Here is a 26,131-nt window from a genome sequence, read left to right as displayed (position 1 = left end):
AGTTCCCTTCCCCTTTCAGGGCTGAATGTCATATGGGGTGGAGAAATGCCCCAAATGACAGAATAACAGCACCCCCTCCCTGTGACCTGCCTGTGGCAGGGAGCAAGTGCTGCTTTGAGTGAGCCTTCCACTCCAATGTGAGAAGCCAGGCTGGGAGGGTGCAGTTACAGCTGAGCGCCACAGGAGGGCAGGAGAGCCCACTGGCAATCCCTGAGATCACTTCAGTGGATCTTGAAGGTGAGGGATGTGAGGGGCTGATCCCACCTGGCTAGGAGGTGGGGATGTCCCAGCCTGCTTGTGGCTCACCAGGGTAGCTTGGTCCTGATCTTTGCCAACCTCCATGTTGTCCCCGGCCTCCCGCCAAGAATGAATGAGGAGAAAGTCCTCCGGCCAAGTGCCAAGCATCCACAGGTTGCACAGGGACATCCTTATCAGGCCAGGTCAGGGCACACCTGGCATCAAATGGCACCATCCATCAGCCTAGTCATGAGGGAGGCAGGCAGGAGGCAGAGGGTCCAAGAAGTGTACCTAAAAACCCTATGACCCAAATTCTCTCTCCCCTTCCTGGGACCGGATGCCCAGTTGGCCCCCACCCCGCTGGTGTGGAAGGGCCCTGATGGTTATATTAAGAGGCATCTCTCCTGGACCTGCCTCATTTTCTGTCTGACACTAATGGGGTCCAATCTCCCTGCCCAAAGTGTGTTCGGTTTAAATATAGACATGAAAACAAAATTCAAAGAACAATAGAGCTATGGCCAGTAAGTGTCAATCAAAACGGTGGGTAAGCCAAGGAGACGATAGGGCTGGTAGCACCCAGGTCTGCCTGCCGGGCTGGAGAGGCTCGCAGTGCTACTCTGTCCTTGGCCTCCCTCCTGGGGTTTTACAGATTAAACATCCGTCTTTCTGACGGGAGCCAGTGTCTCCCTTCCCATCTTCACGGGTCTCAAGGCTGCCTCTCAATCGCCTTCTCTGTCCTCCTCCCTCCCCCTGTTGCTAGTGCTTCCCAAGCTATGAAGTTGCACTTACAGAAATTTGTAATGTGCATTGAATCGTTTTGACATGTGGATCCTGGTCCAGTGCTCTGGGGCAGAGCCTGGGAGTCTGCATTTCCCCCGAGGAATGTCAGGGGACAGCAATCCCAGCTGCACAGCAGAGTCACCTGGGGAGCTTTCTATACATGAATTGGGCTGGGGATGGAGCTCAGTGGTAGAGTGCTTGCCTGGCATGTCCCAGGGCTCTGTCCCAGCACCAGGGAAAAGATAAAAACAGCATTTAGCAAACTCCCTGAGTGCTTCTGATTTGCAGCCACGGGAGAGCCGCTGCTCCAGAGTAGGCTGTCCCTTGGAGGGTCGGGCATGCCTTTACACCTAGGCCTCTTGTTTTCTCCTGAGAATCCCGTGACCCTCCCTCCCCAGATGAGGACACCGAGCCCTACGGGCTCTTTCTAACATTCCTGAAGGCACAAAGTCAGTAACTGGCAGCAACTGTAACTGAACCAGCCCTTTGTGACTCTGTGACACCCTCAGTGCCCCAGTTTCCTCATCTGTATCATGAGCAGAAAGAGAGAAGGCACTGGACCTATTTTCTTCAGCTGCCATGATGATCTTACGGCTAATTTCTTGAGGCCCCTGGGGAGAGTTCTGGATTCCCTGGTTATTTCTACAGAGAATCACCATCCTGACCTCTAGACTATCACTACAACCTCCGCAACAATCTCCCCACTTTACAGATGAGGGACAGAGAGGGTGTGGGACTTGTCCAAGGTCACCTTGGATGTATCTAGTGGGGCTCAGATTCCAACCCTGGATCCAAAAGGTAAAGAGGGCCTTGGGTGGTCCTGGACTGAGGGTCAAAGTGGCCCGCAGGTCTGTGTGCTGCTGAGGGAGAGGGCTGCCGGGGATGAAAGGACCGTGCACCCTCCTGGACCTGCTGCTGCCAGGCCCAAGGAATGGCGGCTCCAGCCGGACATGCCCTTTGGACACATCTGGAGCTCACAGCGAAGACCATTTGGTGGTTGGCTTGGTAAAGGTCCTCCTGGGTGCGGCCCAGGAAGCCCCGACAGCTGGCGGCCCAGCCAGTCGCCCCTGCCAAGAACCCCACCCCACCTGGTGTGTCTCCAGGCACCCTCCTCCTCGGCCCTTGGAAGCCACATTGGTGAACTTATGCCCCCCACACCCCAACGCCACCCTGGCTGCCCAAAGGGACCTTTGACTCGAGGAGGGAACAGAAGGGGTGCTGTCTCCAGAGAACCAAGGCAACTGAGGTCCCCGGATAGAGAAAGGGGCCAGCAGCAGTCCCCACACTACTCTATACTCCAGTGCAGACCTAGAACTGACTGACAGAGGTCTTGAGATCGCTGGTGGGGCTGGAGAGGCCTGCCATCCTGATCCTACAAGGGCATCACCCCGCATTGATCAGTGACCATAACCTTGGCATTATAAATAGCAATAACACCCGAGCCCCAGCGTCTGCACACCTGGTTCCATCTCATTGGATTCTCCCAGCCATCCTTAAAGCAAATGCTGAGTCCACCCCCCTCTTACAGAGCGGGGAACTGAGACCCAGAGTGTTGAGTAGCCTCACCAGGCAGCGGCTGAGATTCAAAGCCAGGACCATGGCGCCAGCCCGAGGTGTGGCCAGTCAGTCGCACCTGCTTCTCCCGAGACCCCTGAGGGCAGATCTGTGTCACAGATTCATTCCACATCAATTCCCTGGGCAGATGGTATTTTCTGAAGGCTGCTGTCACCAGATCTCCCATCCCACATGCTCTTCCTACTACGTGACAGTGACACCCCTCAGTGACAATGTGTGACTTCCAAGGCCAGGGCCCATCAAAGATGATGAAGTTTCCACCCTGTTCGCTCAGCTTGCTCACTCTTGGAGCCCAGCACCAGATTACAGGGAAGAAGCAGTGGCCGGATTTTGTGTGAGAGACTTCTAGGTGACTCTGGCCCCCGCCACCAGCTGACTGCAGCTGTTGCAGAAACCTGGGAGCGAACTACAACTAGCTGAGCCCAGCTGACCCCAGAAGCCTGAGAGACAAGGTTTGGGGTGACTGGGGATGCAGCTCACATGACCTCAACACCCAACCTCCCCAGGCGCAGCCGGGTCCTGGTGAACAGGTCTGCTCTCCAAGGTTTCTTTCATTCACAAGCACACTGAAGGCTGTTCTGGTTGTCCAAACAGCATGGACAATAAAATAAACACCCAGATGGCAGGTCTTGACCACACATTCCCTACCAGGACAGGGTCTCATTTAGGAGATGGCAGGCCTCACGCTATGCACAGAGAGCTCCCTGCCAGGCAAGGAAGAATTCATTCCACATTATGCAGGCTTGCATGGTGCATGGCGGGACAGTGCGTGGAATCAAGCCACGATGGACACTTGGCCTTCTACTGACCTCTGGGCTCTCCTGATGCCTGTTTTATTTTTTCTAAAGACAGCTCTATTGAGATACAATCCACACACCAAGACATTCACCCTTTAAAGTGTGTAAGTCAGTGGCGGGGATCGACGGTGATGCAGCCATCAGAGTAATCTAATTTTGGAAGCTTTTTATCAACCCCCAAAGAAAGTCTGTATCAACAGCAAGCCCCACCCTTCCGGGTCCACACGGCTACGGATCTGCTTTCTGTCTCCATGGGTTTGTTTATTCTGGACATTTCATTTAAATGAAATCATGTCATGTGTGGTCTGGTCTCACTGGTTCCTTTCACTTGGTGTGTTTTCAAAGCCCGTCCCTATTGCAGCGTGTGGCAGAAGTTCACCCCTTCCGTGGTTAAATACTATGCCACTGTCTGGCTATACATGCAGCATTTCCTTTTCCATTCATCAGCTGATGCACATCGGGTTGTTTCCACTTTTTGGCTCTTGTGAATCGTGCATGAGCACAAGCTCATGTGTGGAGCTGTTTGCATTTCTCTGGAGTACACACCTAGGAGCAGAATTGCAGTGTGCCCTGGCCCTTGCCGACTCCCATGGCCACGCTGGGTGTTCCAGGCCACCTCCCTCTCTCTTTGCACTTTTCATTTAGTGCCTGGGTCCTGAACTTGCCCTCAGAAGTGAGCAACTTGAGAGGGACCATCTGGTTCACCACTGCCCACCCCAGTGCCTGGCTCTCTTGCTGCTGGAAGAAGCAAGGGATGCTGGTGGCCAGGGCGACCAGGAGAGCCTTCCTAGAGGAAGCTGGGCTGGAGCTGGTTCTAAGAAGCCCCAGGGGATGGTCAGCCCTAGATCTGGGCAAATGGCCTCGATGACTTCATAAGCCAGAAGGTAAAGAGCTCTTCGAGTGAGGGGTGTATGGAGGATGGGCAGGCAGAGAACAAAGCTCAGAGCCCTGGGGTGGTTTGGTGGCTGCCCCTCTAAGCCTGCTAAGTGCCAGTGACTCACACATGGAGGGAGGTTCACAGGCTGCAGCGTGAGGCTCTAGCCTTAACCCTCACCAGCCCGGAATGGAAACCCACAACCCAAGCCCAGGCCTTCACCCTCAGCTGCCCAGTACTTGCTCCCCAGGGTCGGGGCATTGCACATGGTCTTGAGTTCCCCGGGACAGTTCCGCTTCCCCAATCTGACTACAAGAGGCTCAGTAGTATGCTCCCTGGTGGCTAACTTGTCCAAAGGGCCCATAAATGCCACTGAGCAGTTATTAGTAGCTTGAGTGCTCAGCAGCAGACTCATTTTTAAAGAACCGGTGCCTTTTCTAGAAGGTAGCCTTCACAGAAGGAGAGGCCTCGGTTCCACAGCCTTAGAGATGCCAATTGCTTGCAGCTGACTAGCCCCAAGCCCCATTCCTATCGTCTTTATCTTATCGTTTGTGTCAGACATATGTGTCATCTTACCAGTCTCTGGAGGCAAGAAAATGCTATTGAAAGGGAAAAAATTAAAATGGAAGAAAACACTGCGATCCTAGTGCTGCTCCAACAACCCAGAACCGAGCCAGTGCAGTCTCCCCCGAGGGCGCCGCGCCGCTCAGCCCGGGGGGTCGAGGCCGCAGGCGGCGCCCTGGAGGCCCGCAGGCGCGGGGATCCCACCCCTCGGTTCCCGCGTCGGAGCCCGAGCACAGAGCGCGCAGAGCTCGGAGGTAGGCCCGGGGCGGGCGCGAACTCGCGGCGCCCCGATCCGCCGGGCTCCCGCGGAAGCGTTCGGATCCTAGGGTTCGGGCCTCGAGCGTTCGCGTCCCGCGACTGCCAGGGCGCGCCGGCCGCGGGCTCCGAGCGGACCGCGCCCCCGCTGCGCCCGGGGGGAGCGCTCGCCCCTCCAGGAAGCGCCCGCCTCGCCTCGCGCTCCCCTCCCCGCACCCGCCCTCGGCCGGAGGGAGGAGCCCGAGCCGCCGCCGCCGCCGCCGCCGCCCGGCCCCGGGAGGAGGACCGGACCCGAGCGGCCGGGAGCGCACGCGAGCGGGCCACGGCCGCGCGGGCAGCGCCCAGAGCCCGTCTGGCGCGCGCGGGCCCGGCGAGCAGCGCAGCGCCGGGGGATGCCCGGGCGGCCCGGGGCGCGGGCAGCGGCAGCCGCGTGCTGAGGCGGCGGCGCCCGCGGGACGCGCGGTGAGTGGGGCCCGGCGGGCGAGGGCGGGCGGGACAGCGTGGCGCGAGCGCTCAAGTTCGGCCTTGGGACTCGGCTCTGGCGCCCTGGGCCCGCCGGAAGGGAGCCGGTTCCCCTGGGGGGGCTGCGGCGCCCGGACCCCCGGCCACTCGCGCGCGCCGGGACTCCGGTGTCCAGCGGCTCCGCTCCGACCCGGCCACGCGGGGGCGCTCCGCCTTCGCCCCCACTGCGCGGAAGGAAGCGCGGCCGGGTGCCCGAGAACCTTGGCGCCCCCGAGGCCCGAGCCCAGCTGTTTCGGGGACTCTCCTACCTACCCCGGAGGAGCCTGGAGGGCATCCGGAGGTGGGGTCCCGCCACCAGCCACCACCGTAGCTGCCGAAGGCGCGTGAGGTCGGGCAGGCTGCGGGCGGCGCACCCCTCTACCCACTCCCAGACCCACCCCACCCCTGTCCCGGGAACTGCCCCAGGGCCGGTCCCCAGCCCCCGGAAGGCGAGCGTAGAGGGGGAGTGGAGCTGGGCAGCTTCCCAGAAGTCGGAGTGTGTTTGCAAACTAGTTTTTGCGCAAAAGCTGTCTGGCACCTATGTGTTTAACCGGGTGGGGGAGGGAGAGAAAGAGGCCCTTGCTTCCTTCGCGTCCCTGCAGCGATGCTTCTCGGAATTTAGAGGGGTCTCACTCCCTTCTTCCTCTGGCTTCCCATCCCTTTCTCCAGCGTCGCCCCTTCCGGTTGCGAAGCTCTCCCTTGGGTGGAGGCTCCAGCACAGGGAGGCTGAGATCTGTCCAAGGCACAGGTGCAACAGGAACCCAGGCTCCGGTAGCTAGTTGGGGGTTCCTCTTGCTGTCTGACTTCCCTCGACCCGTAGGTATTTGGGGGACGGGACTAGCGCAGGGGGCCAGGGGGGATTATCCCATCTGCCCTTTGTTTTATCTGCCCTCAGGTTTTGATTAGGTAGGAGTGTGGGCGTCACCTAGGGGTGGGGACTTTATTCTGCTTCTTGGGGCATCCACAGCTTCTGTGGTGGTGGCATTACTGCCGGACAAGCTCACCTGGAAAAAGTCCCCAGCCCAGGGTCAGGGTCCCACCTGCCTGATGGAGGACTCCCCACCTCTTTTCTCCTCTGTCCCTTACAGAGGGCACTGGGGCTGCAGACTCAAGAATCCAGCCCCTCCCCCTTGGAGAGTGTGGCCTGGGAGAGGACTCAGTGTGGGCTGCATGGGAGCCACCTGGAGACTGGGTCACCCTGATCTTGGCAGGCAGGCAGCAGACGGAAAGGGGTCGACCAGCTCATCATGTCCAGGAGGGACGTCGGGCCATCCCCCAGTGCCTGAGGACTGAGCCGAGGTCAGTCCTGGATCCCAGCCCAGTGTCCTCTGCCCTCACAGAGCCTCTTGGCTTTAGGAGGAGGGGACAAGGAGATTGCTGTACTGGGTAAATAGGGGGGAGCCCTTCGCCCATGGGAAAATAGGCGTTTGGCCAGGGTGGTAGTCTCTGGCAGCTGGAGACTGCCTGTGGACAGCCCTAATGGACTCTGAACAGTGCCCTCTGACCAGCGCTAGGACCATGGCCCCAACCCTCTGAGCCCCTGCGTCCTCATCTGCAAAATGGGCTCCTCACCCAGGGCCTGCCGGAGCCTGAGCAGGAACATAAAGGAGTGGTTTTATTGTAGTCCTTCTGGCAGGGGGCCCAGCCAGCTCTGGGATTGCCCCCAGGCAGGTGACACAGCCAGCTGGAGGGGGAGGGGTCACCCAGACAGACTTCTCCAAGGAGAGAAGGTGGGGGAGCACAGGATAAGGAGACTTGGGTTCTCCCTGCCTCTGTGACTTCCTGTCTTCATGTTCTCCCCCACTCCTGGGGCTCTGGGGTTTTTCCATCTGTAAAATGAGGCAAACGATGACATGACCGAATTCACAGGGCTGCTGGGAGGCTGGGGCACTTCATGAGCGGCAAGTATGGTGTCTCTGGTGGTGTTTCAAGGGCTCCCTAACCCGGAATGCGAGGAGATTCAAAATTGAGGTGCACAAGTGAAGAAGAGGTCAGGTGGAGCCTCAGTTTCTCTACTTGTCAATCAGTGAGGACCGGATGCCGGGTACCACCATTTTTCAGAATGACGTTGTGCTTCTTTAAAGGCAGTTGTGAGATGGAGTTGGATGAAGGGCCTGGGCACTGGCACTGTGACTGGCACGAGGCAGGCACTTGGTAACCGCTAGCTGTGGAGATTCTTGTTCCCGGAACGCCAGTGCGCCTGGTGTGCGGAACGGCGTCAGAATCCCCCTGGGGTTCTCTCAGGCCAGCCTCTCCTCCCAGCCCTCCCTGGAGAGAGGAGCGTGCAATCCAGACATTGAGGAGGTTGCTGTTTTGTGTCTTAAAACATTTCTCCACTTCCCCGTCGTTCCTTCTTCCTCTGGGGTCTGAGATGAGACTGATTAGGATGGCATCACTGTCCCTCCGTCACCTCATCTTGAGGCATTTGCCACTCTCTAAACTCACCCTATTTGTTTATTCGTTCCTCAGTTTATTATCTGCCCCCCTCACCAAAGAGCGTCAGCTCCATAAAAGAACAAGAACAGGGCTGTGTCCCTGCTCTTAGAACAGTGCCCGGCATACAGTAGGTGCTCAGTAAACGTTCTTGTGAGGAATGACCAGATCTGCCCCTTGTTGTAGACTCAGCTTAAAGAAGTCTGTGGTGGTGGGTGAAGGATCCTGGAAGAATTATGAGCTTGCCCTCAAGTCCTGGAGGGATCCCAGTCTTGCCATGCCGAGGCAGGGGTGGGGTGGGGGCTGCCAAGAGCAGCAGGGACTGCGAGAGGGACAGGTGTGTGTCTGAGAGAAGGTGGGGTTCACCCTGCTCTGAAAGAATGGGGGTTAGAGGAGGTGGGGGAGGTGGTGCCCCTCAGTGGGCATTACCTGCTGCCATTGCCTGCCCGCCAGGGGGTCCAAGGTGTGCTGGGGAGAGTCACCCATTCCCTGTGTGACCTGGAACTGTTTCTTGGTTAACCTTTCTGACCTCAGTTTTGCATGTAGGAAATGGGCATCCTAAGAACAGGAAATGTCCTTTTTGCCTGCAGTCACCCATTTCCTGTGCAGCAGACCTAGGTCAGAGACCGTGCTGGGGGACAAAAATGATCAAGGCACCCTCAGCCCCTGAGCTCAGGAGCTTGGAGTTGGGGGTGTGGGACGGAGATGAGCAAATGACCAAGAGCAGGAAGACTTCAGCAAGGGAGAGTCGTAAGGATAGTGGTGGGGAGGGAGGTGGTGACCTTTGAGCTGAGATGTTAATGGACTGGAACCACAGGAGCCGGGCGTTGGTCTCTGTCATGGCGTATCCCAGCTGTACCTGGGCCGGGCAGGTGCTCAGTGGATGTTTTCCGATGATTGAACCAGGAACGAGGGCCTGGACAGAGGAGACAGCACAGGAGAGGCCCCGAGGTGGGTCGTGGGGTATTCCAGCAGCCCATTCTCCCCACAATTCCGCTACCTCCCTCGATGGCTTTTGCAGCTCACCAGGAGCTGGGGACATCTGGCCTGCCCAATGTGTCCTCCTGCTGTCCTCTCTCCAAGACACGGGAGAGCGTGCTCAGCCCCCTGCAGGTGGCTCCTCAACCAGCCTCTAGTCTTTCAGGCAATGCCCCTGGGGCCAGCCAGAGAGGGTGCAGCATGCAGAGGACAGGGTGCCAGCGCCTGGCTGCCTGGTTTCAAACTCTGGTTTGCACAGACTGGCGGAGCCCTGTGCACCATAGGGCTCGAACCAACAGAGGTCCGTTCCCTCCAGTGCGGGAGGCTGCAAGCTGGACACCAAGCCACGCTCCCTGCCAAGCTCCAGGCCCTGGTCAGCTTGGCATCCCTTGGCATGGGGCAGCGAAGCTCCAGCCTCTGCCTCCTTCTTTACATGGCCATCTTCCCTTGCATCTTCACATTGTCCTCTTCTAAAGACATGAGTCACATGGGCTTTAGGGCCACCCTACTGGAGAATGACCTCATCTTCACTAATTACATCTGAAACTACCGTATTTCCACCACGTTCACATTCTAGGGACGGGGTATCTTTTGGGGCCACAGATCAGCCTGTAAGAGGTGGGTTACAGAACGTCTGTGCCTTAGTTCTCTGAATTATAAAATGGGGTGATAGTGGCAGGGCCCATCTCCTGACGTAATGGGGAGACCTAAGCCCTTGGAACAGGACCAGGTGGGCAGAAGCATCGGTCAGTGCTGAATCCCATCTCCCTGGGGAGGACCTCCTGGGAATCGGGACCAGGAGTGGAAGAGCAGGTGGCAGTGGACTCGTCCACAAGGACTGACCGAGGAGGGGCTGGGCCTGCTTCCCTGGCTGGCGGCCTCTTGCCTGGGGTGCTGTGGCTCAGAACCCCACCACTGTCTGGGTGAGAAGGTGGGACTCTGCAGCGTGGCAGGATGTGGGCTGGGCAGCCTGAGGGCACTGAGTACAAGGAGCCATTGAATAGGTGACCAGGGCCTCCTCCCCGAGGGATGGACCCAAAGTTACACAGCTGTCCCAGGGGCCTGCAGAGGAATTCTGGGTCTGAGCAGGTCCGGATGACTTTCCAGGCCCATGAGCTCAGAGATTCTGGGTAGAACTTGGGACTCGAAGCCCAGAGCAGCCCACCAAGGACCAAGGGGCATTTGTGGCCCCACCCACAAGGCTGGAATGAGGCAGAGGGATTGAGACCCTGCGGGGGGAAGGGGCCTGCCTGGGTTCATCCAGAGAATTGGGAGCCTCCTGGCACCTAGCTGCCCCCGTGGCCCTACCCTGGGTGGGGGTGGGTACCACAGGGGAGGACTCTGGGCTGGTCCCGATCTGAGGCTCCCCAAGCCCCCTTTGAGTGAAGCTACGTGTGAATAACTTAGGCCCTGTGTTCACTCACCCCTCCACTCGCCTGGTCCTCAGCTGGGCCTGGTCAGACCCACTCCCCAGCTCCCCAAGTACTCGGTGTACTCTGCAGCGGGAGACCTCCGGGCCCATCCCCTCAGGGCTTCCTGGGAAGCAGGAGGCCGGGGACCACCAACCCCAGTGCTGGCGGGAGCAGCACTGACCCTAACCTCTGGTCTCCCTGGGCCGGGGGAGGCCGCCTTTCCACCCGCTGGGCCGGCCGCTGTGGCGACAGCCTGCGAGACCCCAGGCCAAGCGCTCCAGTGCAGCCCGAGCCGAACGTGGGGCCTGGGGCTCCGGAAGAGGTGGCCTCCCGCCCAGGCCAGCGCGTGGTGGCGGAGTGCTGCTTCCCTGAGTGTGGTCTGGCAGAAGCCAGGGGCCCAGGGGGACATCAGGTCCGACCCCTGCTGCCTTCTCCTCGCCTTGCTGTCTGCGTCTATATTTATCCCCATAATGGCCTGGCTGCCCGGCAGAGCACGGTGTCTTCTGAGCACGGCGGCCGGTGCCGGGGCTGAGGTGGAACGTGATCTGTGGGAGGCGCCGCCCCTGGTCTTGTCCAGAGTGCCCGCCGGCTCCCCGGGGGCTACACGCCTGCTGGCGGGAACCAGGAGCCGCGGGCATGCAGGGAAGGTCCCAGGGAGCAGGGCCGCTTGGGGTGGACCACCCCTCCCCCCAGGATTATACCATGATGCCTTTTAGCCCTGGGTCCAGAGCCCCAGAATTCTCAAGTCCAGGAATTTTGTGACTCCCCTGTAATTCCGGGATGCTGCAGGTCCTTTTCCTGTGGCCTTTTCAGCCTTCCTCACAACCCGCAGCATGTGTCCAGCTCGGCCTCTTGGTGTTGGGAACAACAGAGATGAAAAGAAGATGTGGCCCAGCGCGGTGGCCCACGTCTGTAATCCCAGCGGCTCGGGAGGCTGAGGCAGGAGGATCACGAGTTCAGAGCCAGCCTCAGCAAAAACGAAGTGCTAAGCAACTCAATGAGAGCCTGTCTCTAAATAAAATACAAAATGGGGCTGGGGATGTGGCTCAGTGGTCGAGTGTCCCCAAGTTCAATCTCCGGTACATGCCATCCCCAAAAAAAGGAAATCAGATGTGGTCCCCTCATTAGGCTCTAGTGAGGGTGGCATTTCCTAAGCTAGTGGTTACAAGATGGCCATGGCGAGATGGTTGCCCCTCAGGGACCCGGGAAGCAGAAGGGCTCTGCGGAGGGGCCCCTGAGTTGGTTTTCTTCCCTAAGCAGTGTGTTTCTGAATAGCAGAAGGCAGGTGGCTGTCCTGCTGCACAGCTGGATGGCAGCCCCCAACCAGCACATCTGGGGTTTCCTGCACCCAGATCCAGCGCCGAGGCCTCGTGTCAGTCACTCCCTTTGGTCCTGCCCGCCTCCCTTACCACGTGGCCGCAGGCTTGTTACTCTACTGTGTACCATTAAATCAAGCACCGTTTATTCCTCCCTTCTGATGGTGGGGTGGGCGGGGCTCCAGCCCAGGGCCATTAAGAAGAGTGCCACCATCATAGATGTCCTGGTGCTCGCCTCCTGGTGGCCTTGCTGGGTCATCCTCGGGGCTGCACTTACGGAGCTTGTGCAGGCACTGCCGAGTGGCTCTGCTGAGTGGCGGCGCCATCTCCACTCCCTCCGGCAAGCCGTGAAGGCTCTGGTGGCTCTCCTGTGCCAACAGGCCCTTTGAGTCTGGTTCTACTGAGGGAGGAAGAGCATCTGGGCGGATGGACAGCACCTGGGGAGTGGAGAGCATGAGGAAGCGTCACTGCCTCGTGCCGGGAGCCAGAGCCCAGGCGTGAGAGAAGGGCAGTCGTCCTGAGAAGGGAGGGAGCCAGGGGGAGCTTTTTCTCACATCTTTCTTTTTTTCTTGTTTTGCACTAGTAATTGAACCCAGGAGTGCTTCACCACTGAGCCACCTCCCCAGCCCTCTTTTGTATTTTATTTAGAGACAGGGTCTCACTGAGTTGCTTAGCACCTTGCTAAGTTGCTGAGGCTGGTTTTGAACTCTTGATCCTCCTGCCTCAGCCTCCGGAGCTGCTGGGATTACAGATGTGGGCCACCGCGCCCAGCGCTTTTCCTCCTCTGGAGCCTGTGCCTGCTGCGTGTGGAGCATTCTGTGATTTCCACTGAATGGATCCGAAAGACCAAACGATGTCAATCCCAGTGTGGCTCCTTCCTGGGAGTGGTATTGGCCTGGGAGCCAGAGAGTGAACCCTTCCCCTGCCAGGGCTCGGTTTCCTCACCTGGAGACCTGGGGTGGGGATGGTGCCTCCCTCAGGGATGCTGGGAAGGTACGGAAGTGTCCTCAGCAAGGACCTGGGCCAGGCCTTATTATGACTCCTTTATGAGGGTCATTTCTCCATCAGCGTGGCCACACCCACCTTCCCTCGCTCCCACACTTAGGAAGGGCTAACCCAGAGCCCCACCCCACTGCCTTACTTTTCTGCCCTTGGGCGCTGAAGTTGCTGGGAGGGCTGATTTTATGCATTGGACTTAGCTGGGCTACAGTGACCAATTGTTTGGTTGAATACCAGTCTGAATGTTGCTGTGAAAGTATTTTTTAAGATGCGATTAACATTTAAATCAGAAGACTTGAGTAAAGCGGATTATTCTCCATAATGTGTGGGCCTCATCCAACCAACTGACGGCCTTCAGCACAGAGAACGCGATTTCTCAAAGAAGGTACAGGCCTGGAGCGTGCAGCCCAGGAATCCTGTCCGCCTTTCCAGCCTCCTGCCCTGCCCTGCCCTGCCCTGCCCTGCCCTGCAGATTCCCCACATCCCGGCCCCACAATCACATGAGCCAATTCCTTAAAATAAGTCTCTCTCTGTTCCACAGAAGCTGGTTCAGCTTCTCTGGAGAGCCCTGACTAATCAGTTGCCACTTGTCTTCCTGAGTCTTCTCATCTGGGAAATGGGGCAAGGGAGGCAGTTTAGACCAGGAGACCCTTCCCAAACCCCTGCAAGCTCTGTGGACCCAGCCGCCCCAGGGGCTGGTGGAGACCTGGTGTCTGGTTAGTCGAGGGTTCTAGTTAGTGGTGCGTCTAGCCCTGGGTTGGCAGGGCATATATGGGAGCCGAGAATAGCATCTGCTTAACTAGGCCGAGGAGAGCCGCCCCTGGGTGGGGTCAGCCAGCAGCGGCCCATCCCAGCCTCAGGTCCAGGGCCTTCCTGCCCCCAGTGTGGTCCCAGGCGGGCGGCAGGCTCAGCTCACCTGGGAGCTTGTTACAGCCCCCACCTCTCCTCCCAACCCATGATTTGTGCACGCTTAGCCCACATCCGAGTCGCTGGAGGGCTTGTTCCGACACACTCAGGCTGCCTCCAGAGCTTCTGGTGGAGCATCCGGGTCTCAGTGGTGCCGTGGATGCGGTGCCCCTGATGGGCTCCTGGAAGACGCCAGGGCCCCCTGACTGGGGACCATGCTGCAGCCACTTTGGCAGCTCTGCTGTTAGAGAGGAGCACCCCCCCCCCAGCAGGATCTTCTGGAGGCCTGAGAGTCCCGGGAGCCACACCCGAGTGGGTGGCCGCCTCAGAGGCCCCAGTCTGTTGTTCAGTGCCTGGCCCCCGCCACCAGCTTGGCCGCTCCGGGCTTCTGTGCTTCTGGCTTCTGTGCACGCGTCCCCCTCCACCGGCTAGGCCAGCGGAGAAGGGGAGCCTGGAGCCAATGTCTCAACCAGCCTTAGCCCCTTGCAGCTTCCTATGAACCGCTCACTCTCTGCTCCCTCCCCTCACAAGTGTGTTCCAAGTGCCTGTCTCTCTCAGTCTCACAACACCCTGGAAAGAACCTGAGACACCCTGGGAAGAACTTGTAGACAGCCTGGAAGTACTTTTATTGTCCCAGTTTTACGGAAGGTGAAACAGAGAGGTTAAGTAATTTGCCTGAGATCACACATCAGGGATTCAAATCCCCAGATCCAAGTCCAGGGTCTGCCCTTAACTGCTGCGTGGTGCTGTCCCGAGGACCAAGCCCGGTCTTTGCTTCGGCACCAGCAGGACCGTAGAGCTTGGCTTCCCAGAGTTGACACGGACAACGGAATCTTTTCCACTTTACAAATGCTGAGTTGAACGTGCTTTTTCCAGTGGCACCTGATGCCTCCCACTCGACGTCCCGGTGGCATTCCCACAGCCACCCAGACCCATGGTGCCCACTGGCTGGGACTCAGGAGTGGGGCCGCTGCTCGCCGGCCACCTTGACCTGCTGCTCATCTTCTAGCTGCCCTCCTCCCCATTTGAAGCCTCCGGGTCTCCCCCTCAGCCATCTGCCCCACCGTGCCTGCCACTCTGGTTTTCTGCCCATCACTGTCCACCTCTAAGGCAGGGGTCCACCCAGCCAGTCCGCAGCGCCTCCCCTTTGGACTGCAGCCTGTTCTTGGGTCCCAAGTCAGTGGAGCAACCACTGTGCAGAAGCCGCTCGTGCTGGAGGAACGTGCTAGTGCTTCCCTTGGGAACAGAGCCAGGCACGTAGACAGACATGTAACGCACTCATACGGCGCAGAGATCGCATGCGCTGGAGCGATCAGGCAAGGCCTCTGAGGATGTGACATTAAACCGACTTTTTTTGGGGGAGGGGGGTACTGGCTGGTACGTGCCTGCAATCCCAGCATCTCAGGAGGCTGAGGCAGGAGGATTTTGAGTTCAAAGCCAGCCTCAACAATTTAGCAAGGCCTTAAGGTGACTTCTAAGACGCTTCATGAGAAGAAAAGCATTTCTGGCCCTGGGAACAGCAAGTATAAAGGCCCTGAGGCAGGAGAGAGGTTGGCACCCTGAAGCAGAGAGGAGGCCAGTGTGGCCAGGACAGGGAGCCAGGGAAGGTGTTGAGAGTTGGGCTTCAGTCAGCTCAGGCAGGACTCTTTTTGCCTAGAGAGGATTGGTTTTGCTTTGTTTTTCGGTGCTGGGACAGAACCCAGGGGCACTTTACCTCTGAGCTACATCCTCAGCCCTTGTTATTTTTTTAGTTTGAGACCAGATCTCACTAAGTTGCTGGGGGTCTTGCTGAGTTGCTAAGGCTGGCCTCGGAACTTGTCACTCTCCAAAGTCGCTGGGATTCCAGGTACCAGCCACCACGCCCAGCCAGGGTTGGAATTTGTGCGACCTGAAAGTGGAAGACCGGAAGGTTTCCGAGCTGTGGGAGCTTTTGACTTCCATGTTTAAAGACTCCCGCTGGCTCTGGTGTGGGGAGGAGAGAGGGTTGCCCGGGAGGCCTGGCCTGGCTGGGGCATGGCCTGGCACAAGAGGACGGGGCCCAGCCAGGCCGAGGCTGGAGGCTGCTTGGAGGTGGCATCAGATGCTCTGGTGGGATGGGGTGGAGCCAAGGGGTCAAGGACCGTTACTAGGTTTTTGGCCCTAGACCTGGGGCTTAGCACCAGAGTCGCCGGTTCCTGCCCTTCTGCCTCAGGACGAGAAGCCAGGTCGCTGGGACAGCGGGTTTCAGGGGTGCTGAGCTCCGGTGCCTGTTCATTGCCATGGTCCCAGGGTGCTCAGGGGATGGGTGGACGTGGAGCCGGTGCCCGGGGTGACCAGGCCCTGCCCTGGCCTTGCCTCAGCGAATCATCTCTGAAATTGTCTTCTTATCCCTCCCTCCAGGCTGCTTCCCAGAGGGTCTGGTCACACAGAAGGCCGTAGCCATCCATGCCAGGAGGACCGTCCTCTAACAGGCCCTGGCTCCCGTGCCCCCTTTTCCTGCCTGAAAACCTCAAATTACCTGTGGGGCGGTGCTGCCGGGGAGGCTTCCATCTTGCCCAGATGCGCACGGCAGACCCAGCCCTGCCTTAATGACACCTTCCCGCCTCCCGCTGGGGTAGGAGGGGAGGGGGCCTAGCCCAGCCTAAGCTGTGGTTTCTTTTTCCATTGCGTCAGGCCTCAGGGTCCGGCCGGCCTGCCCGCTGCCGGGCTGGCACAGAGGGCCACTCTGACCCGCCTGCCCCAGCTTCGGCCATCATGTGCTCCCCGTTTCGGGGATCCAGAAGCTTCCTGCCAGAGGGTGAGTTACAGACAAGGGACCTGCCCAGGGTGGAGGAGGAGTCCCTCCCCACCCATCGGGCATCCTCAGCTCTCTCCGGCTGGCCTGTGAGCTGATCCTGGCAGTCAGGGGGCTGGGACCCCCTGTGACCTGGCCCTCCTGACCATGCCCCCCGCCAGGCTGGAGTAGTGAGGCTGGGGGCCAGTGTAGCAACCAGGGCAAGATGAGGGCGTGTTGGGGAGGGGGCCGCCCCCAGGGCTGTCTGGATGAGGGCGTGCGTGGAGCTGGGCATGTGCAGCTGACCCCATCCTGCCCTGGCAGCAGGGGCTGGGGCGGGGCACCCCTAACGTGAACAGAGGGCCGTGGCGAGGCGGGCAGGTGGGCGAGCCGGCGTCCGCCCTGGGCACTCGGGCCTGGGTGCTGTTCAGCCCTTGGCTTCCCCAGGACCGCAGTCCTGGTCACTGTGCTGCCCCTTTGCTTCAGGCTCCACTGGCCTGGCTGGTTCCTTGAAGGTTCTCACGATGCCAGCCGTCCTCACCCTGGTGGGAGACCAAGCATTACCCTGGGTCCAAAGGCCCGGCTCACACTCTGCCTCCGCCAGTGGCTGACCCCGTGACCTTGGGCAGTTTCTTCCTCTCTCCGGGCCTCAGTTTCCTCATCTGTAACACGGTGGTCCTCCTGCCCCGCCCTCCACCCCCCAGGGCAGGGTCGAGCATAACAGGCACCTTCGGCCACATGACAGGCGTCCAGTTTGGACATCCCTGCCTGCCCCACTCGCCTGGCCGCACGTGGCGGGAGTGGGCTCCATTGGCCCCTCCGGGCAATTCATTTCTACACAAGAATAAATCCTGCAGGCAAATCGTCCTGATGCTCTGGGCCCGTGTGACTGTGAGGAGGTTCTGGGGACAGACGGGGAGAGGGAGGGGACTGAGGACTGGCTTCTCACTGCCCGATGCCCTCCTGCCAGGCGTGTCCTGGGGGGCACATCTCTGGAGGGAAGAGGGGCCCTGGCCTTCTCCAGACCCAGCAAGAGACTGGCGCTTGGGGAGTGGACAGCGATGAGGGTAGACGGGGAGGAGCGTCACAGCACGGTGACTGTGACATGGTCCTTCCTGCAGGGATGACAGCAGCTGCTTCTCCTTAGCTTGACAGCCAGCTCGCCCCACAGGCTGGAGTGAGCTTTTAAATAGACCAATCAGATCATGTCACTTCCCTGCCTCCAAGTCTTCCTGTCACTCTCGGACTGCAACCCAGGGGACCTGGGTGCTCTCGGACCGTCACCGTGTCCCAGCCAGGCTGGCCCAGGGCTCCCCAGGAGACTTCAACGGCACAGTCTTCTTCCTGCAAGACCTTCGGCTCTGGTGCAGTTCTTGGGACTGAGCAGTTGCTCAGTGAACCCTCTCATTCGTTTCCTCCTCTGGAAAGTGGAGCAATGTGACCACTTGCCCGAGACTGTGAAAGTGACGTGTGACCATGCTGCCAGGCACAGGGACAGGGCCTCGCGTTCCCTTCACCTCCCCCTTCACCCTCCTCTGGGGAAGCGCAGGGTCTTTTACCCTCTCAACCTGAGGGGTGACCTATTAGTGGAGGAGCTGGCAACTGGCCCTTGTGGGGTGAGGGGGACTGGACGTGTCCACCCAGATGGCGGGCCTTGGTAAGCGGGCGTCTGCCGGTGAGAGTAAAATCTGACCCTAGGCTCTCAAAGGCTATGCCGCCATGTCACATGGGCAGATGGGAAACAGGCACGGGAGCTGGGGGCTGTGACGGGGGACCCAGAGCTCACCTCCCCTGCTGCTCCAAGTGGACACCTGTCCTCGAGGGGAAACGCACTGCAGAATGTGAGCAGTGCAGAGCCAGCCTCCCCGGGAGGGGGACGCCTGGCCTGTGGCAGGACGTGGGGAAGCCGGAACGAGCGCAGGGGCTCCTGCAGGGCCGGCGGCCAGGGTCTGAGGAAGGCGAGCTGGTCGCTCGGCCATTCCTGGGCCTGGCCCTTCTTTCGGTCACCGACCCCTCTGAAAGCCTCCGTGCTCGGGCTGGGGGTGCAGGATGAGCACGAGCAACAGCGGCCCAGGTCCCTTTGAGAAAGCTACTGGCAGGGGCTCCCCGGGGGCCAGAGCAATGGGGACCCGAGCAGAGCGGCCGTGCATGGCCCTGTAGCCACAAGATGCCAGCACGGTCCCTGCTCGGAGAAGCCGGTGTTGCTGGCACAGTGCGTGAGTGTCGGGCGGCCCTGTCCACCGCGGTTCCTTGCTGGTCTGCGGGCCTCACCGAGGGAGGCGAGCTTCAGAGACGAGCGAAGCGCACCGGCGCCGGCTCTCCCCACTCCCCGCAGGCTGGCGCAGGTGACCGCCTCTGGAGGGGCAGCATGCAGTCTGTCACCTGCTGACCCTCACTCCTCTCCCCCAGACTGCCAGGAACTGCTGCTGCCACCGCCAACCCCCATGGCCTACATACCCGGCGGCGGGGCCGCGGCCGCGGGGGCCGCCCCCCTGGGTTCCCAGTACTGCGTGTGCAAGGTGGAGCTGTCGGTGAGCGGCCAGAACCTGCTGGACAGGGACGTCACCTCCAAGTCCGACCCCTTCTGTGTCCTCTTTACGGAGAACAATGGCAGGTGGATGGAGGTGAGGGCCCTCCGTGAGCGCTGGCCGTGGGCAGCGGGGCTGGGAGCTGGGGAGGGGCCTCCAGTGGCATCCTGGGGCCTCGTGTTGGGGGGATGTGGGCAGCGAAGGGAGGTTACATGGAACACTGCTCCTCTTCCAACAGTTGTATTTTACCACTGGGTCACATTCCCAGCCCTTTTGGGTCTTTTTTATTTAGAGACAGGGTCTCACTGTGTTGCTGAGGCTGACTTTGAACTGGAGATCCTCCTGCCTCAGCCTCCCGAGCCACTGGGATTATAGGAGCATGCCATCTTGCCTGGCTACTCCCTTTTGCTTTTAGGGATAACCCTCCTCGTGTCTCTAAATGAGTACATAGTCAGCGAGAAACAGAGAAACGGGCTCAGACTTTGGACCCTAGAGTTGGTTCCAGCCCTAGTAATGCTGTTCCCTGCTGTGTGACCTCAGGCAAGTGGCTCTCCCTTTCTGAGCCTGTCTCCTCCTCTGTGGAATGGGAATTTTTTTTTTCTGTGCCTGCTGTTCAGGGATGGGAGCTGGGATGTGGTTGGTGTCCTAGGCAAGGAGTGGTGAGCAGAAAGAATCTGACCTGAGGCCTGGGGGGGAGCAGCCCTAGGAAGGCCATGGAGTTGCTCAACCAGTGGAAAGTTGCTTTGTTTCCTCACCTTAAAGGAAACTGTATTCATAGCAGCCGATCCAGAAAATTCATTGAAACCTAAAGACAATCAGAACCCACCTGTCAGTTGGTATCCAGCCTTCCAGATAGTTTTATATGCGTGTACATTTTTCAAACTATATATTTTGGGGGGGGTACTGGAGATTGAACCCAGAGGTGCTTTACCACTGAGCCCTCTCCCCAGCCCTTTTTATTTTTTATTTTGAAACAGTCTCGCTCAGTTGCTTAAGGTCTCCTCAAATTGCAGAGGCTGACCTCAAACTTGCAGTCCTCTTGCCTCAGCCTCCTGGGCCATGATGGGCCACGGAATGAACGGCCATGGTTTCCTAAGATGTTGCTGCTTGTGATGAAAAAAAAAAAAAAAAAGTGGTGCTTGGGCTGTTGACCTCTATTGTTGGCAGAGGGGAAACAGGACCTGGAGGGTGGGGATTTTTCTGTGTCACCCAGTGTGCTGGTGGCGCAGCAGGAAGTGGGAGGTGGGGCTCCCAGATCTCCAGGGGTAGCCCCAGGCATGTGGCAGGCAGTCCCCTGAGCCAGTCCTCTGGAACCCGGCATCCCCTCAGGGAGTGGTGTCCCCCCTCATGCATGTCATTCCCAGTAACCTTCCTTCCCACCCAGTCAGGCCACCATGGCTAAAAATAGCCCAAGGCCAAGGCCTCTTGGGTCACTGCTGCTCAAGCCTTAGAGGTAGACTGGGTGGGAGGAAAGTCAACACAGCCCAGGCCCCAAAATAGACGTCACCCAGACTCCGTGGTTTGGGGCCTCAGTGTTCAGAGGCCAGGGGCGGAACTGTCCCAGAGTCACCACTGCCCACAGTGAAATGCACAGTCCTCGCCCCAGGGGTGCTGGCCGTAGGACTCTGTACCAAAACACACTTCTGAGCCCAGCGTGGTGGCGCCACCTGTGTCCCGGGGACTCGGGAAACTTGGGAGGAGAATCCTAAGTGTGAGGCCAGCCTGGGCCATTTAGCAAGACCCTGTCTCAAAATAAAGTAAAAGAGCATCCCTGGATTCAGTCTCCAAATGGGGGTGGGAGATGCAAGCACCTGCCCTCTGGGTGTGAATTCTGTGACCCCCACCACTCCCCAAGCCCCCACCCCGACTTCCTTCTTTCTGTTTCCTCTCAACTGCCACATAAAATGGTTTGAAAAAAAAGGTTCTTCCAAGGTAGTCTAAAAACTACAGAGAGTCAAGTCCCTTTATTTTGTGGAAGTAGAAAGAGGCCCAGATGTGGAGGGGGACTTGCCCTCTGACACTCAGGCAGGGCCAGGGCCCAAGCTCTTACCTTGGTACCTGGGAATGAAGCCAGGGCTGAAGGGTTAAGAGCGTGGTTGGTAGCATCAGATCTAGGTTTTAAATCTCACTGGCTGTTCAACCTTGGGTAATTCACTTAACCTCTCTGTGCTCCTCTGTCCTCATCTATGAGCTGGCATAGTGACTCTTCAGCCTGGCCCTGAGTCAGTGCTCGGTGAGTTGGCAGATGCCTTCTGGCAGCCTGAGGGGGCAGACCAGCCACCCTGACTCTGACTCCCACCGCCCTGCCCCTCTGCCAGTATGACAGGACTGAAACGGCCGTCAACAACCTCAACCCTGCGTTCTCCAAGAAGTTCGTCCTCGACTACCACTTTGAGGAGGTGCAGAAGCTCAAGTTTGCCCTGTTTGACCAGGACAGGTCCAGCACGCAGCTCGAGGAGCATGACTTCCTGGGCCAGTTCTCCTGCAGCCTGGGCACGGTGAGCCGGGAGCGGGCCCCTCCTGCGGGCAGAAGCGGGGCAGGCCCCAAGACACCACCGGCTTCCAGGGGTGGGGTCGCCCCTTGGGAAGTCTGTCCCTGCACCTGCTCTCCCTGGCCCCATCCCCCGGCTGCCTCCCCAAGTGCAAGTGCAGTCTGCCTGGGAGCCAGCAGGTGCCAGAGCACGTGGTCTTGGTGCCAGGCAGCAGAGCGCCCATCTGAAGGGACAGCCAGACACAGTGCCAGCCAACGGCTGCCACTCCGTGGGTCCCACGTGGCGGGAGCATCCCGTGGCTAGAGGTCAGCAGGTGTAGCCTTGACGCCCTCCTCTGGGGCATCTGACCTATCAGGACCCGCCGAGGGCAGTCCCACATCTGCTGCCTGAGGACCCCAGGCACTGCCCCTCTTGGGACCACATTTCCCCATCCAGCCAGGCGTTGGAGGCTGGAGAGGCCGTGTACCCCCAGCAGGCTCCCGTCTGCTCCGGAACTGCAGTGCCCACAAATCCCGCTTAAGGTTAGGGGCGACTGCGCTGGCTGCCCGTCGGGATGGTGAGAAAGAGGTCCTCGTGGGGAATAAAATGGCCCGAGCCTTTCAGGAGTTGATGGTCATTAAAACAGCAGGGGCTGGACAGGATGTGATGTCCCTTTTTGTGTGAGAACAGGGTGCAGTCAGCGTCTGACTGGGTGTCCACACTCATAAGAGTAACTCAGGAACCAGCTTAAGGACGGGGCAGAGGGGGCCAGCAGAGCAGCCCAGGACTTGGCCCTAGGGGAGCCCCACCATCTCTGGCCTGCAGGGGAGGCAGGGCCAGGCGCTGCCAGGGCTGGGAGAGAGCTGTGGCCAGGGGAGGGACCTGGGACAGGGCAGTGATGAAGCTCCCGTCAGGCCAGCCTCAGCCTCGGCCCTCCTCCTCCCCTCCAAACTGCTGGTGGCCCTATTGGCTGAACCCCAAAAAACTAAGGACAGTGGAGGCAGGTGACACAGTCCACAGGGCCCAGAGAAGGTGCAGAAGGGTGGAGAGTGGACGGTGTCAAGGACAAGAGCAGCTCCTACTGGTGTGTCCTCAGACCTATGGGAAGACACAACCTTTACCCAAGAAACCAGGGGAGAGGCCCCCGAAGCAGGGGGTGGTGCAGGGACGGTGGGGACAGGGATGGGCTTTTTATGTGTTTCACTTTACCTTTCCGTATCATTGACCCCTGCCCTGTGTTAGCGACTGAAACAATGAAATACCTCAAACAGTGGGAGGCGGGCCTCCCTCCAAGCTTGTAGAGAGGAGGGTCTCAGGGGCTTATGGGGAGACCTCCCTGCAGTTGTCTCTGGAACAGGAGCCCCGGGAACCTTTACCTGGTGGGCCAGCCAGGTGAGCGGCTGTACCGCAGGGACTCCACCCCCAGCCGGGGCACGTCCAGCCAGGGGTCTCAGTCTCCTGGCTGCCCTGATTGGCTGGTAATGGTGGCGGGCCGCCTACCACGGTCAGACTCTGCAGGTAACGTTTACCAGCCCTGGCAGGAGGCAGCCTGCCGAATGGCGCCTGTGGAGGGTTTGTTCTCCTGGCCACCTCCCTGAATGCCTCTCTGCCTCTCCCGCTCCAGATCGTCTCCAGCAAGAAGATCACTCGGCCTCTGCTGCTGATGAATGACAAGCCCGCGGGGAAGGGCCTGATTACGGTACCAGCCCCCGCCCGGCTCGCCACATCCCCCACCGCCCGCTGCTGCCCTCCCCCATCAATGGGCCGCTTCTCTGGCAGATAATCACCAGCTTTGTTTGGAGTAAAAAGACCCAACTTACAACTTAGCAACAGGTTTCTTAGCAACGGGCTCCAGGCTGCCACCAACGATGCACTGGGGGGCCGCCAGGCTGGGGGGGACTGTCAGAAGGCCCCAAAGGCGGCCCCGGGCCTCCTGCTCCTCCCCGGAGACCTCCAGCTTCCTTCCAGCAGCCCCCTCCCCACCGGTCCCTGCCCACTCGCCCTCCCTCGGGGCCCCTGGAAGCGCAGCCTCGCAGAGCATGGGTTCTCAGCAATGCGCAGCGGTTCCCCTGCCAGGCGATGCGCAAGGATACCTGCCACGCGCAGCCCCTTCTCGGGGGTGAGCTCCTGGACGGTCACATAGTCCCAGAAGGCAGGCAACCCCGCTTAACAGATGAGGGGAAAGAGACCCAGAGAGGAAGTTCCCCGGGGCAGCCCGACTAGCCTGACTGCCCTTGTGTTAAGGAGGAGGAGCCGCGCGATCCCGTGCGCCTGGCCGCTCCCACCTCCTGTGGCCCCTTGGTTCCAAGCTGGGAGGGACCCCTCGACCCCAGCCTTGCAGCCCTGCGCAGCTACTCGTTGCCCTTCAGTCCAATGTCCGGGCTCAAGGCAAGCTGGACTGACAGCACGCCCAGGGCGCTCCACAGACCCCCACGCCCTCTCTTCCTGCCGCGGAGTGCCCCGCCGAGGCCCCCAGATCTCCGGGTTCACCATGGCTCCCTCCCAGGGCTCCCACGCACCAGCCTCTTGCCCCCAGCTGGTTAAGCACCGTGGCGGGTGGTTGGGGGAGGCGTGGAGGACAGATAACCATCAGAGCTGACGGGAGCGCAGAGGGGACTCTGCGGGCTCTCCTCCTTCCCCTGGGCCTCAGTTTCCCTAGTGGCACAGCCAAGGTGCGGTAGTTGCTGAGCCTCAGTGTTCCGAGCTCCCTGGGGCTGCAGAGGGGCGGTGTCCTGCTGCAGAGGCCTGGCATGCTGGCCCTGGCCCGGAACCTGTCCGGCAGCTCACGACCACTCCCAGTCTAGTCCCTGCTTCATCCTGCCCTATGGCAGTGTCCCCTCTCCTGAGCCACATGAAGTCGCCTTCTGATTCCTTATGCCCAGATGATGGAAACTGCCTTTGGGGAAGACAAGAAAGTTGTCCAAGGTCACCTGGCCCCACCCCGCCCATTCCTCCCCCTCCTTACCCCAGTGAATTGGGTCCTGGGCACCCTGTGCCCACCTGCCTGGCAGGTGGGGGGAGTGGAAGGAGCAGACACCTGCTCATGACCTCCTGACCTTGCAGATCGCTGCCCAGGAGTTGTCAGACAACCGGGTCATCACGCTGAGTCTGGCGGGCAGGAAGCTGGACAAGAAGGTGAGGCAAGCAGAAGGGGTTTCATCAGGAGCAGGGTCCCTGCCCCCACCGGGTCTGGTGGCTGAGCCACTCTGGCCATCACCCTGATTGTCCCCTGGGGACAGGCCTTGCAGAGGTCCCCACTGGCCACTTCAGACTACGACTTCCTCACCTCTGAGAGCAGGAGCTTCTTGTCACCTAGAGGCAGCACAGCGGGATCCGGTGGTGCAGCACCCATCCCACAGGGTCCTCATAGCACCCCAGGGCCCTACTTCATGCGCCCCCAGTGCTCTGACGCTGACCCCACCTCTTCCTCTCCCGCCTCCTTTATTCTGCTCCAACCCAACCAGCCTCCTTGCTGGCCCCACATTTATTATTTGGCAGTGCTGGGGATCAAACCCAGTGCCTGACGCATGCTCTACCACTGAGCCACACTCCCAGCCCACTGTCCCCAGATTAAACCAAGCACACTCAGGCTTTTTTTTTATACCAGGGATTGAATCCAGGAGCACTCAACCACTGAGCCACATCCCCAGCCCTTTTTATTTTGATTTTAAGGCAGGGTCTCACTAAGTTGCTGGGGCCGGCTTTGAGCTTGCCATCCTCCTGTCTCAGCCTTCTGAGCCACTGGGATCACAGTCCCACTGTGCCCCACTGCCTCAGGACCTTTGCTCTTGCTCTTCCTGCTGCCTGGGGATACTATTCCTTGAACACTCAGGCTTCCTCCTTACATCAAACCTGTGCTTCCCCATCACCTCCTTGGGCAGTGGCTTTTGATGGCCTACCCTTTCCTTCTTTCCTTGTCTCCTTGATACTGTTGTCTCACACATGTTCCCATTTATTTTAGTTTTTGTTCCCTTCATTTGCGTATAACCTCTTTAGAGTGCTGCTTTTCTTTAACTTAAATAAATTAATTTTTAGAGGCCACCGCATCCCTCCAGTACCCTAGGCAGGAGAGTTCTAGGTGTTCAGATGCTCACTGAAACAAAGGCCACGCCCCGCGGGTGCCCGGCCCCGCGCTGGAGCCCCGCCCCCCTGCGGCCCCGCCCTGCGGCAGATGCAGCTCTGCCCGCTGCAGGGCCTGGGTCGCGGCCCGCCGGTCTCTGACAACCTCATGGGTTGTGTTTTGCTTGGGCGGCCTCCAGCTGAACCTTGTGGAGGCCGAGGGGAGAGGGGGCAGGGGCTGTGACTGGGAGGGCCGTGCCCCCTCACCCACGTGCTCCTGCTCGCCCAGGACCTCTTTGGGAAGTCGGACCCCTTTCTGGAGTTCTACAAGCCAGGGGACGATGGCAAGTGGATGCTGGTCCACAGGACTGAGGTGGGTGCCAGGTCCTGGGTGTCCAGTGGGTCTGCCGTCCAGCCGCCTCCCACAGCTCGGGGCAGGGCTGTGCCATCCCAGCCATGCCGGTGGCGCCTGAGAGACCATCCGGATGCCCACCTGCTTCCCCAGAGCTGTGCCTGTGGGTGTCCCCACCTGACCTGCTTTCCCCACCGGCCTGCCTGACCCCAGAACTGTCCCCTCCTGCAGGTGATCAAGTACACGCTGGACCCCGTGTGGAAACCATTCACCGTGCCGCTGGTGTCCCTGTGTGATGGGGACATGGAGAAGCCCATCCAGGTGAGGGACCTGCCAGCTCGG

At 59.6% G+C, this 26,131-nt stretch overlaps 1 protein-coding gene across 3 annotated transcripts in view; it reads left to right on the top strand.

The window, feature by feature from the left end:
- The first annotated feature begins 5,308 nt into the window (after positions 1-5,308).
- Positions 5,309-26,131, top strand: part of Cpne2 (copine 2) — a 38,144-nt gene continuing 17,321 nt past the window's right edge. Inside the window, exons 1-7 of one of the 3 annotated variants that reach the window (XM_047528431.1) lie at positions 5,309-5,544; positions 18,789-19,003; positions 21,226-21,405; positions 23,003-23,077; positions 24,442-24,513; positions 25,727-25,810; positions 26,021-26,110. In XM_047528431.1, the coding sequence (XP_047384387.1) occupies positions 18,824-19,003; positions 21,226-21,405; positions 23,003-23,077; positions 24,442-24,513; positions 25,727-25,810; positions 26,021-26,110 (681 nt within the window). In that variant the 5' untranslated portion in view covers positions 5,309-5,544; positions 18,789-18,823. Of the gene's footprint in view, positions 5,545-5,821; positions 5,933-6,735; positions 6,883-18,788; positions 19,004-21,225; positions 21,406-23,002; positions 23,078-24,441; positions 24,514-25,726; positions 25,811-26,020; positions 26,111-26,131 lie in introns of those variants that run through there. The other 2 variants (XM_047528433.1, XM_047528432.1) reach the window with 2 other exon arrangements.

This window comes from Sciurus carolinensis, chromosome 16, assembly GCF_902686445.1.
Source record: "Sciurus carolinensis chromosome 16, mSciCar1.2, whole genome shotgun sequence".
NCBI lineage: Eukaryota > Metazoa > Chordata > Mammalia > Rodentia > Sciuridae > Sciurus > Sciurus carolinensis.
Note: the sequence above shows the minus strand (reverse complement) of the source record. Positions and strands in the feature narration are given on the sequence as shown.